Source organism: Leucoraja erinacea, chromosome 28 (genome assembly GCF_028641065.1).
Source record: "Leucoraja erinacea ecotype New England chromosome 28, Leri_hhj_1, whole genome shotgun sequence".
Classification (NCBI taxonomy): Eukaryota; Metazoa; Chordata; class Chondrichthyes; order Rajiformes; family Rajidae; genus Leucoraja; species Leucoraja erinaceus.
The window spans coordinates 22,599,917-22,613,801 of NC_073404.1; the positions used below are offsets into that span (position 1 = coordinate 22,599,917).

At 41.6% G+C, this 13,885-nt stretch overlaps 1 protein-coding gene across 5 annotated transcripts in view; it reads left to right on the top strand.

Annotated features, from left to right (window-relative positions):
* LOC129710784 (syntaxin-1A) overlaps positions 1-13,885 on the top strand; it is a 195,271-nt gene that overhangs the window by 166,676 nt on the left and 14,710 nt on the right. The window contains exons 8-11 of one of the 5 annotated variants that reach the window (XM_055658026.1): positions 1,374-1,511; positions 4,498-4,608; positions 4,685-4,795; positions 11,518-13,527. In XM_055658026.1, coding sequence (XP_055514001.1) covers positions 1,374-1,511; positions 4,498-4,608; positions 4,685-4,795; positions 11,518-11,595 — 438 coding nt within the window. In that variant the 3' untranslated portion in view covers positions 11,596-13,527. The other 4 variants (XM_055658025.1, XM_055658022.1, XM_055658024.1 and 1 more) reach the window with 4 other exon arrangements.

A 13,885-nucleotide genomic window follows, 5' to 3' on the forward strand; every position in this document is an offset into this window, starting at 1 on the left:
AATTAACTAAAACTACCTACGACTACCTCGACTACGTATAACTACATGGCGACCCCACTACAACTGCACCGACGACTACAGGATTATCGATTTTCTCCACGGCGACCAATTTTTGGTAGCAGAAAAATTTTCAACATGTTGAAATATTTGTGGCAACCATATTGAGGCTGCGACTAGTTCCCAGAATGCGGGAACTCCTCCCGACCATGAAGGAGACTCACCAGAGACCACCAGCGAACATGTGGTGATCATGAGGCGAGCGCAGAGTCTCCTGCACTCGCCTAAAAAGTCGCCTAAGTGGGACAGGCCCTACTTGCAACTGGACCGTAACAATATTCAGGCTTGGGCTGTTCGGTGGCAAATAATATTCATATCACACAGGTGTTGAGGAACTGTCGTTTCCAATAAAGCCACGACTCCTTGATATTCAAGTGCTTTATTATTGCCGAATCTCTCAGCTTCAACATCCTTGGGGGCACCATTATCTGAACCAGACACAAATTAGTGCAGTAACAGTTTTGGCTGCTCAAGGATACGAGCAAATGTCTGGTGGGCTGTGGAACAAGGAGCTACAGGTTGGCCAGTGAAATTTTAATGCCTATCCTTCCACAATGTTGCTAAGCCAACCAGACTGTCTGTAATGAGTGGATTTGACAGGATTCACCTTTTGCCTTGTCGTTTGATGGAATGTGTTGCAGGGTATTTCTGGCAGAATCAGAAAACCCAGTAGTATAGATAATGAGATTGGAGATTTCTCCAGCATTTTTGTCTACCTTCGATTTTTCCAGCATCTGCAGTTCTTTCTTAAACATGTGAATGGAGATGCAGTCTTTGTAAGGAGAAAAGATATGCAGTCCTAAAGATAAAGCAAGAGTAAACACATCATCAGAAGGGTCCCGAACCCACATGTCATCTGTCCATTCCCTCCATAGGTGCTGCCTGACTTGTCGAGTTCCTCCAGCATTTTTTTTTAACCCCATCAAGACTGCTAGTTTAAGGAGAATTTCCAGTCCTTTAACTCTAGGAATGAGAAGATACATGGAACTGCAGAGCAAAATACAAAGTGTCTAACCCTGGAATGTAGAGGTAGCTAAAACAATGTAAAATGAAACCGATGCCAAATGATTTAAAAATATCATGCCCTGTACCATGGCTATGCCACATGTGGAAGTCCAGATGGAATGGCAAAAATCTGTTTATGGGGTTTTTTTTTCCTTCCCTGATTTTGTCACCGTCTGCCTCTAAACCGTTCAGACTACAGATTGAAAGTAACTTTGAGGATTTGTAGTATTTGTTCACACCCATATATGTTCTGTGATGCCTGGCTGGTCAGCTGATTCTGCATGGTTTTCTCTTCTCTTCTCTTCTCTTAGATCATAATGGATTCCAACATCACGAAGCAGGCTCTAAATGAGATTGAAACGCGACATCATGAGATCATCAAACTGGAGAACTGTATTCGCGAGCTGCACGATATGTTCATGGACATGGCAATGCTGGTGGAAAGCCAGGTAAGATGTGGATCAAACAGAGAAAGATCTCATTTTGAATCTGTGTGGCAGGAACTACCAGTTATCTAAACCGAGAAAAGGTCCATCTTACTCTGTCATCGTGGATTGAGTGTAAAACAAAACTTTATGATTCCTTGTTATTGCTGATTTTAACTGCCTTAATAACTTTGATTCGACGAAGAATTGTGCATTGAAGAATTATCACTTCAGTTTTTTGAAGTCTCTGCTCATTGACTAGTGTTCAAGCATTCTGCGTGTTGCACGGAAAAAAAAATCTCTGTTTAAGAGCATAACCTATAAAACAAGAGCATAAGACCAAGAGCAATCCCTTAAAGCAAGAGTAGGTCGTAGAGTACTGTGAGTCTGTGCCAATTGTCAATAGGATGTGACTGTCCACTCTCCTATCCAAGGCTGTTCACTCTCCTATCCAAGCCTATATTCCTTGACACACTTAACATTCAAAAATACACAGAAAGCCAACCTAAAATGTAATTTACTGGCGTGTAACCCATTGACCATGTGTTTAGTTTTTAGACTACGCTGTACCTTCCTTCTAGGTTTCTCTGATAACCACTAATGCCCTCCAAAGTTGCCAATGGCAAGTTGAAGTAGTCTCCTTTTACCAATACCCCAAGATGACAAGGCTTGAGGGAACCTGGACTGCATGACTTTATATGCACTGGAAAGGGAGTTTGCCTCGTTGGTCATGTGAGGCATTGTACACTTGATTTTCAGTGATCCAACCCAGCTAACCACTGATCCACTACATTAGACTGCGAAGTGAATTAGTTCTTCCATCATGGTCTCACCATCAATCCTGCAAACAAGAGATATCACCTGCTTCTCAAAGTGGTGCAGTAATCTCCCTGTCTCCTAAAATAAGGACAATGGAAGGATGCACCTTATTCTGCTATTTAAAATGATCAGTACCATGTAGCTGTGGCTCTTCCCGTTCCCAGCCCTCCTCTTCTTTCACATCCCCTCGTCTCTGATTTGAGGCACTGTCCTTTTTGTGAAAGTTGCCAATCAACTTCCTGTTTATTGTTTGAGACGATCCTTGGCGGAGGATAGGTGAAGCTCTATAATGCCTCACCTAGAACCAAACGTGCTACCACAGAGCCAAGGGCAGGTCAGCTGATTCCCAGGCAGAATCTTTGCTTCGTAAAGTGCCCCCAAGACATTCCTGGAGCTGCCTCTGTCCTTGCACTGCCAGACCCCCACCATCCCACTTCTTTTTGTTGATCACACCATCTAACCACTTTCAAAGACTTCTCACTCCAAGTGTCTGCCCCCTTCCTTCCCTTCCCTCGCTTTCTGTCCCCATCTCAGCAACCTTCTGTCCAAAGGTTAGAAACGAGGTATCTGATGTGTGGACTGAAGGGACTGTGACGTATGGAAAATGATATCAAAGTCAAGAAGAGCAAAGATCTAATAAGAGTTGCAAAGAGCTCTGTTGCATTAATTCACAATTCACCGTGAGGCTCTGACTGCGAGTCTATTCTTCCTATTGCTGGTAACAGCCTCTGTTTTCTCCTGCTGCTAATACCCTGGACTGGACGGTGGAGTCCTGCAGGTAACGCATTCTGTAGCATGCAGTAACAGTGCAGCTTTGCATGATTGCATGTACTTCCAACCACACGCATGATATTGGACTCTTGAAACGTGGTAAAGCGTGTAAAGAAAATCAAAGGTGCAGCAATGTAAGATGTGCTTGGCTTCTTGGCCTATCTGAACATGAACCCCCCCCCCCCCCCCCCCCCCCCCCACTGCTCTCTCATCTGTTGTGACTTACACCAGAGCTGCTGGGTAAAGATAATAACTCACTATTGGAATATGATGCGTCCAGGGACAAGGCTGAGGAAGCAATCTCACTGCTGCGCTCATTCTCAAGCTACCAGGAGTCAGAATCTTAGTTGGTGCATGAATAAGAAATAGCCAACATCGGCAAGGGTAATTTAGCCTGCCATTCCACCCTGTCCTCAGTTCACATCAACCCACCATGATCTCCAATGCCAAACATTGGACAGGATCCACGCACACAGCGTGCTGAGATCTTATGGAAGCCTGGTGTCAACTAAAGGGGTAGATTATTCAAGCAGATAGACTCATGTTAGGAACCTTTAGAATTAGGCCATTTGGCCCATCAAGTCTACTCCGCCATTCGATCTTGACTGATCTATCTCTCTCCTGCCTTCGTCCCGTAACCTCTGACACCCATAGTAACAGATAACAGCAGCTAAAAGCTTAATTGGTGTTGGTGGTCAGGGCAAAATTGGTATTTTAAATATGTCGGCTGCATTCAAGAAGGGTTTTGGGACACTGGGAGACAGATGGGAAGGTGGAATTTCAGGAAGCATCTCTATTATTCCCAAAGTATTCAGAGTGGCACCTCACGGAGGCTGAACAAAACAGCTCTTTGCTTCTTATCCATGAACTTTGCACCTGAGGAAATTGGGGGGGGGGGGGGGGGGGGGAGAGAGGGACAAGAAATATTTACAGAGACCCCTGCTTCTCCAGTGAAATTCCCTGAGGAAATTCATTCCAGTTTAAAATCCCTGAACAGCAAAGATGACAATCTAAAAATGCTCCATTTGGTAAACAAAAAGATTATCTGGAGACTCAAAACCAACCCATACCTTGGTTGATTTCATCAGGTTTCTATGTGGGAGTTATTGGATGTTCTGATGAGTAAGTCCTTGGGAGAATAAGTGCCTCATTATGTTATTGTGGGGTAAGGCTTTTATGCTGTGTTGCTATTCAAATAAACCATTAGTGGTGCCCACATGAATAGAGGAATGGCTCTTTGTAACAGAAAAGCATGCAGGGTGGCAGTGTGGGGCCTCTTTGACGCTTCACTTCACATTGCCCCCCACCCTTCAAGGACAATGCTGTCAGATATGTTCAGTTCAGTTTGATGCTTGTGATATAATTCCGTGGGATACCAGGGGCTTTTCGGGAAGAGTGAATCTTTCTCCTTCTGTTTCAGGGTGATGTGGTCAACAGCATTGAGAGGAACGTTGTTAATGCAACGGATTACATAGGCGACGCGAAGGAGAACACAAAAAAAGCAGTTAATTTTAAGAGTACCAGCCGGCGGGTAAGTGACTGGGGAGAATGGCCGCTGAAGCTCCTGTGTTACTTTCATGCGTGTCTGCTCTTTCCTCGATGCCCAGGGAGAGATGATAGACAGGATCGAATACAACGTCGAGCACTCAGTTGACTACGTAGAGAGGGCAGTGTCTGACACAAAAAAGGCGGTTAAGTACCAGAGTAAAGCGCGCCGGGTGAGTAGTGCACGTCAACAACCCTGCATGCGTGATGACCTCACTGTGCGTCCCCAATTCCATCACAAGAGACCGTACAAAAAAAAAAGTTTTGCAACCCTGTATTCATCTCATTGTGCACGTGTGTGTCTATAATTGTTACTCCATCAGTTGGTCGACTTCCCTCCCACCGAGGGGGGCCCATGCTGTAATAAGATTTATGAGGGTTATATATTCTGCACACACGACTGGCTTTATGACTGTCAGTGATAACAATTATACTCTTCACATATTATAATTGGCTCTGGGACTGTGAGTCTTTCACAGAAATGTAACTGCTTTCTTCACCTCAGGAAATTTCGACAGTTCAGAAGTGCACACATTGCATTATGTTGCTGCACAGTTTTTCACGTATTTAAAAGGTGTAACTCAAACATTTATAAATCAGAAACAAGATATTCTAGAGGCACGTTAAAAATAGCGTCCAGGAGCATGCGATCCTGTGCTGCATATAACTCTCTATAACTTAGACGTAAACTTAGATCATAATGTACACTATAAATCTTGCAATCACTTTCCCCATCTCATTGCTGTTGTTTGCCAGGGTGAAACTATGTTTCAGCAATTATTATTTGTCCCACATTGTAAAAAGCAGAACATCTTTTTGATGAAAGTAGAAGTAAAAACTAAGTGAAGAAAGTGATCTGACATCTCAAATAGATACATGAAAATTGGGCGATGATGTAAGCTTACCTTTGTGAATATGTTAATCTATTCACAACATTGCACAGTAACACACTGCGAGGCATAGTTCGTGATGAGTGGTGTGTGATGCAGAGAACACATGCATCAGCCGATTCTGTGATGTATGTTAAAGAGTGTCGGTTAAGAATAATATGAGGTCAAGCAACATTTTTGGTGTGGGACCCTGGGAGAGATGCGTACACTTCTTAGTATTGACATTTACTACATTCAGTGGGTCTTTCATGCCGAGACACAAAATGCTGGAGTTGCTCAGCGGGACAGGGAACGTCTCTGGAGAGAAGGAATGGGTGACGTTTCGGGTCAAGACCCTTCTTCAGACTGATCTCAACCCGAAACGTCACCCATTCCTTCTCTCCAGAGATGCTGCCTGTCCCGCTGAGGTACTCCAGCATTTTGTGGCTACCTTCGATTTAAACCAACATCTGCAGTTCTTTCCGACACAGTCTTTCATGCCCATTGTCTGGAAAGGCCATTTTCATTCATACCTCTGATCCCAAAAGCAGCCAATACACCATCTGTCATTTATACAAGCTAATGTAAAGTGACATTTTGCCAGCTCCATCTACAGAGGGATTGGAAGAATTGTGAGGCAGGACTTGCACACAGTGATTTAACAATCATACAATGACATGGTGGAGAACAGAGGAGAAACCAATCAACCATTATTTTCCTCTTGCCATCTATCTTGAGACTTTGCTAATATTAACAGCATCTAATTCAGTGCAATTTATTCCCTGTACATATTCCTTATGTATCTCTCCCTCGTAACCCCATTCTCCTGCCTTTTCCTCATAACCCATGACACCCATCATGCCTAAATGATGCATTGCCTGTTTAAATCTATCTCCAATATAAATCAATGAGTAGGATCTAATCTCAGATGGTGCAATTTGTCCAGTAGTATTTATTTATTGCATCCCTCCCATCGGGGAATTTAATATGTCCTTGTCAAATCAATACCGCTGCAGTGTCTTATAAATAAACCTATCCTGATATAATTCACTCTGTTATAATCTATCTAAATTTAATCATTTTGAAATAAATCAATCCAATGTTATTTGCCCAACTGTATATAACAGGTCAGCACAACACAGCTGATTTTCCATTTTCTTGGCCACTGTATGTATCACCCATTTTCACCAGTTGTCAAGGCCTCGTGTAAGGCAAGGTCTCCATCCAACAACAAAAAAAACCCACATATCTCACTTGTGCCTCGATTAAGCTTCCTTGTTGTACCAGCATTATTATTGTTTTACTTCCTGCATTAGCCCTGGGCAAGAGCTGACTGGTTTATTTTAAAATCTGCTCAATTATGTTTGGTTTTGGACTAGGTCACTTAGTCTGGGCCATTTTTGAAGTTTTACAATCAACGGATAAGAAATATTCATTCTGCAGATGTGGGCAGAAGCAGTCAGTATAATTGAATCATTTCTATTAAAATCTGTCCACTATAATCTACCTCAAATCAATCTCAACTCATTTATTCTGCTACTTGATATTAATTCCAGCCCAACCTATCTGGAGCCAATCAAGCTAAAGATTACACTTAGCAAAATCTACCTCAGTTTTGTCCTCACTTAATTGGCTTCCATACAATCCAATTAATGCCACTAATTTATCATATTTTCATCTATTCCAACAATCCGTATATCCATAGAGTGTATTTATTATAATTTAATCATTCTGATTCGCATACATCTATTACAGTAGCATTATTGCCATTTATTCTAATGCAAGCAATCAAGGATACATGTACTTCAAATCGAAATAAAACTCTGTTGATAGGTGTGAGTTCACCAAATGTCACTGAATGGTAAGAATGCTGCTGAGCCTGATCATTAATTAATTAATTGATTAAAAAATTGTCGTATGGGGGATGGGTTTGAAACATAAAGAAATGTTAGAGGACAAAGGAGACGGCAGATGCTGGAATCTGGATCGATAAACAGAACTCAAAGAGTCTGGCAGGTCTGGATTTGATGTAGAATCCCAACCTGAGATATTTACTTACCCTCTTGCATCCACGGACGTTGCATGACCCACTGAGTTCTTCCAGTGTTCTGCCTTCTGTTACTAAAAACATGCTAGCTTGTTAATTAACAATTCAAAATAAGCAAATACAATTCATAAGCTGCAGCCTGTTTTAGATTAAAAACCAAATTCTATTGTTTGTTACATATGTTAGAACATAAATTACTGATCAGTTTGGGTTAGGCAATCAGGCAACCATGCCCAAGGTTTAATTTTGGTGGTTCATTGTGCAAGCCTGTTTAAATTAAAATCTTCAATGAAGGGCAGTTGGGCAGTAGAACAGAACGTCTATCTCTTTTTCATCAACTACACCAAGAAATAACTTTAGGGCATTTTTATTAATACCATTTAAAATGGATTTTTCATCAGAATAGAAATTTTTAATATGGGTCCACTCTTCCATCTCTGGGAATCTGATACAGTCAATAAACATATCTTTTATAGCCTTGACTGAATCATTTCATCAGTGTGCGGCCAATAGCTTCGTAGTTAGTTTAATTAAAAATGTGATCTATTAAAAATGAAAAAAAAAAAAGATTTCTATGAGCATAAATTAAAGTGCCATCCTTAACTAACATAATCACTGCTAATCAGCTCTGCTTGCATGTATGTGTGTAGGGATAAGATGTGGTTTTGTGGGTGGAAATTGGTGATTAGGAGTCCTCTCAAATTAAATCTATTTTTTAGTTGGTTTGGAGAAATTCACCTAATTGGGCTGATGAAAATAAGCAGAGAAACTTCTGGTTAATTTTTACAACTATGTCAGAATTAGTCTCTAGGATATACAGGTAGTAGGACACGGAGAAATTATTATTTCCCATCATTGCAGCCTTGATGGTATAGGGTGTGAATATAAAGACTCTTAGAGTTGCACAGCATAAACGTAGGCCCTTCTGCCAAAACATCCATGCCAACCTTTTTGCGATTTACACTAATCTGACTTTAGGACTGTATCGCTCTGTGCTTGCTTATTTAAATTATGTCTAAATGCCTCTTAAATGTAGTCATTTAATCTGATCCAACCACCTCCTATGCCAGCATGTTTGAGATATCAATCTCAAAGCTCCATCTTTTCGCCTTAAAATTCACGCCCTACCATGAGAAAAGGTTGTGGACTATCTACCCTCATAATCTCTCTGTATCCCTCAGAATCTTATATGCTTCTATCAGGTCACCCTTTGGTCTCCTTTGCTCAGGGAAAACAAGCCTGGTCTATTCACTCTCTCCCCATAACTAATGTCCTCCAATCCTGATGAATCTCCTCTGCACTCTCCAGTGCAATCACATGCTTCCTCAAGTGTGGCAATAGGAACTGCGCAAAAATACTGTACTTCACGCAGCTTAATCAGTGTCTTGTAAAATTCCCACAAAACATCCAAACTTTTACATTCCATGCCCCGCCACTGAAGCCTCATGTTCTATACATTATTCACCACCCTATTGATCTGCGTGCCATTTTTGGGGAACTATGGACTTGAACCCCTAGACCTCTGTTTATCAGTATTCCTTAAGTCTCCAAACATTTAACCTGCCCCTGCTTGACTTCCCAAAATTCATTACCTCAAACTTGTTGGGGTTAAATTCCAACCGTTCATCCTCTTCCCGACTTTTCATCTGATTTAAATCCTGGTGTAGTCTTAGACAAGCTTCCTTGCTATTCGTAACACCACCGATTTTTGTGTCTCCGCAATCCTACTAATTATACCTCCCACACAAACACACTAGTCATTAATATATATCACAAACAGCAAAGGTCCCAGCATCGACCCATGCGGTACACCACTGGTCACTGAGTTCCAATCAGAAAAACATCTTTCCACCACCCCCAATTTGGGATCCAATTAGCCAGCTCACCATGAATCCCATGGGCATTAACCTTCTGCAATAGCCTACCACATGGGACCTTATCAAATGCCTTACAAAAGTCAATTTAAACGGCATGTAAAATCCCTGTCTTCATCCATCTCCTTTGTTACCGCCTCTAGAAACTCAAAAAACTCTTATGAAATTCTTAAAGATGATTTATTAATATTTTTAGCATAATTAGTTGAAAGTTTTATTAGAACAGCAAACAGTGAATTTTCCTAATTATTCGGTCATACTACGCAGGTCAGAAAGGCATGTTTAACATGACTTGCAATTATTTAAAATATATAAAGGGGATAGTGATGATGGACAAATAGTCCAGGAGATGTTTGAGCATCTTCAATTCCTATTTATTCCAGGAAAAGTAAGAGTAATTATAAAGTTTTATAATAGTTGCTGAAAAGAAATGCAACAAAATTCAGAAAAAGGAAAAATATATGCTCATTAAAACTAAACAGAAACATATTAGTGCATCTAAAATGATGGTTGAAACCTGGATTTAGCAGTTATGTAATCACGACATCCTTTTTCCCTCTGGGAGAGAATAGTTACAGGCATATAGCACCAGTTGCCAATATTGTCACACCACATAACGTGAACAGAAGCAACTGACTGATAGATCATGTCTGAGGAAGCTTTGCCTTTTAAATGAGTACCTAGACGATGCCATAGTGTTAGCAAGTCAACAGCCCACTTCCTCCAAATCCTACATCCTACCAGTGGCTTCTGCACTGACCGCCAGCATTGGACTTGTATGCTGGCATCATTTCAACCTGACAATCTTAACAGCTAAGCAGTTGTGCACAGATACACAAAGCAAGTTACAGGTGCATTGTCCTCTACTACTGGTTTATTTTTGTCCATTTTGACACAATCTCCGTACTATTGTTGAATTGCAGATATTCTAAGGCTTGATGATTGCTGCTTGAATTCCATGCTTCTTCCAAATGCTGTCTTGAGAGCTTGGCTGCTGTGTGTTAAGATGTGTTTTTGATTTGATGCTGTGCCTATTTATGACAAACCGAGCCTTAAGATGGACCATGTGCTGAACGGAAAAACTGATTGTCACCTCAATGCCCTGGCAGAGAGAAGCATGGGGGCAGCATGCATGTTCTGCTGTGTTGGCTCTGCCACCCACTGTATAGTCTGGGCAAACCATTGGTGCTGGCTGTTGATCTGTGAGAAGCAGATCTCATGCTTGTAATAAAAGCCCTGAAGTCTTATGCGATGCCTGTCTGCAACTGGTCACTGAGTCATAGAATCATAGAGTGATACAGTGTGGAAACAGGCTCTTCGGCTCAACTTGCCCACACCGGCCAACATGTCCCAGCTACACTAGTCCCACCTGCCAGCATTTGGTCCATATCCCTCCAAACCTGTCATATCCATGTCCCTGTCTACCTGTTTCTTAAATGTTGGGATAGTCCCTGCCTCAACTACCTCCTCTGTCAGCTTGTTCCATACATCCACCACCCTTTGTGTGAAAAAGTTACCCCTCAGATTCGTATTAAATCGTTTCCCCTTCACCTTAAACCTATGCCCCCTGGTCCTCAATTCACCTTCTCTGGGCAAGAGACTTTGTGCATCTACCCAATCTATTCATCTCATGATCTTACACATCTCTATAAAGTAGCAAGATGGGACTCCATCCTAACTAAAAGCTACTTTCCCTAACTTGACACCCAAGCACTCTAGTAGCAGTCTGAATCTTCATGCTGAAAGTAAACGTCGTAAGACCTCATTCTAAAGGTTCTTTATTGGAAAAAATTCTGAGCTGCTCTGTGGGGACTATAGTGCTCTGAACACACTGCCACAGTCCCATCACATGTGCTGCCATGGTTTTATCTCATTATTCAATTGGCCATCCAACATTATCCAACCTTGAGCCATAGATATGTGGGGACATGTTTGGTCTCCTGTCATGACTTTGAATGTATTATTCCAGTGTGTAACATATGCCCAGTTGTCAGCCAGAAATTTGCATCACATTTTGAATGTTTTATTTGCTACTGCAGTTTCTTTGTGTGATGTGCGTATTTGCATGCCGAGCCTCACCAAACTGTTTTCTTCCCTTCCCACAGAAAATGATCTTTATAGGAATATGCATTGCAGTAGTACTGTTGATTATCATCATTGCTTTGGCTGTGTCTCTCAGTTAATGCTCGAAAGTGCATGACCCACCGAATCTCCATCCTGACTGAGACTAAAGCTGGGCTGTTGTTCCATGTATGCTTGTGTGAAAAGGAAAGACGACAACTCATCATTCCTGGACACCTCCATTTCATTTTGTCAACACCTAGGATTTTCCTGGAGGGGCTGCTTACAGGCACCAAGAGCATGATTCTTGCAGGTCTGACTTCTCCTCTTGTGTGCAGACCTCGCTTGCTTTGGCATCTCCATAAGCTGAAGAGCAACATCAGGATTCAAGCAACACTCTTTTATTTATCATTTTAGTTTACTTTCAATGTGTATAATCTTAAGAAGCATTATTGGTTTGCATCTTGCCTTAGCAGAATATGATCCATGATTTTACAAACTTATTAGTTCACGATGAATTCAGGTGAAGTTCTGCAGCGATTTTTCTATTTTTATAAATAATTTTAAAATCAATTACTCTCCATTCCCTTCCTCTCTCTTTCCCATCTTGCTACTTTACCTTTTTTTCTATCCTGTCTTCAGTCTTTCTTTCCACTCTTCTCCCTCTTTTCCCTTTGTCAATGTCTCTCTCAAACTATTCGTCATTCTCTCTGCAAATGGCCAAGCAAATTTTACTAAATGAATGTTGGAATAGAACTCACCCATTTAATTTTCAGATCTTGTTGTGCCTGTTCAGTGACTTAATATATCCTCCTCCTATGGAGAAAAAAAAATGCAACATAAGATTTCTGAGCCCATCCAGGCAGCTCAAAGTAGATAAGGAGCATTCGGAAGGACACTGAGAATTTTGGCCGGCACAGTGGTGCACCTAGTAAGACCTGCTGCCTCTCAGCACCAGAGACATGGGTTCGATCCCAACCTTGGGTTCTGTCAGTGTGGAGTTTACACGTTCTCCCTATAACTGTATGGGCTTGGATGAGAAAGAAGGAAACATTAAACTAGTGTGAACGGGTGATCAATGGTCAGCATGGACTCAGCAGGTCAAAGGGCATGTTTCCATCCTGTGTCCCTAAACTAAACAAATCATGCAGAAGGTTAACGTAATGAGCAGAAGGAGCTCATTGCTTCACATCCCACATACCTGACCACCCCACTAGCCACACTTGCCCAATGAAGGTCTTATATTGGCCTTATCAGCCACCTCAGAACCAGAATGAAAGCAACTCATCCGAAATCCTAAGGGACTGGCTAAAACAAAGTTTGCTTATTCCCATTGTTATCTCTATATAACTAAAAGTCTTTGTCTTGTTTGTGCCCACGACGTGTCTCTGTATGTGTCAATCTGGTTAATTCCTATCATCTTCCAAACGCTAGGCCACAGCCTTCCCATTTTCACAAATCCTACTCACATTTTTCCCCATGGTGGCGATAAATATCTTCCTGTCGCATTTCCATCTATATTTCTGGTTATTAATTGTTGAATTTTTTAAAACAGCCCGATTTCTTCAAACTCACCCATTTTGGATAAAAAAATCCGAGTGACGTCACAATGCACTCCCAAGGCAGGTCGGGCCACTCTGGGAGAGAGGGGCACTCCAGCGCTCCAAACCCCCCTCCCCCCTTCCCAATGGGTCTGCACTTGGTCTAGTTCCCATTAAAAATCTAACAACCTCATAATCTGAGTTTAACAGTTCCAGACGGACTAATTTATGAGTACGTGTTCATTCCTCACTTCAATTTTTAGACTGCCATTTCATCTCGGGTTCAAATGAGTTTATTGTCATGTGTCCCTGATAGGACAATGAAATTCTTGCTTTGCTTCAGCACACAGAACATAGTAGACATTTACTCCAAAACAGATCAGTGTGTCCATATACCATTGTATAAACATATGCACACATGAATAAATAGACTGATAAAGTGCAAATAACAGATAATGGGTTATTAATGATCAGAGTTTTGTCCAAGCCAGGTTTAATAGCCTGATGGCTGTGGGGAAGATTCAGATTCAGATTCAATTTTAATTGTCATTGTCAGTGTACAGTACAGAGACAACGAAATGTATCAGGAAGTAGCTATTCCTGAACCTGGTTGTTGCAGTCTTCAGGCTCCTGTACCTTCTACCTGAAGGTAGCAGGGATATGAGTGTGTGGCCAGGATGGTGCGGGTCTTTGATGATATTGCCAGCCATTTTAAGGCAGCGACTGCGATAAATCCCCTCGATGGACTCTTAAATCAGTGGAAATAGTTTATCTTTATCTGGTATTTGTTCCCTTTATTATCTTGAAAACTTGTCAGATAACCCTTTAACCTTGTAAATTGCATGAAGTACGGCCTTTGCATAATTTCTCT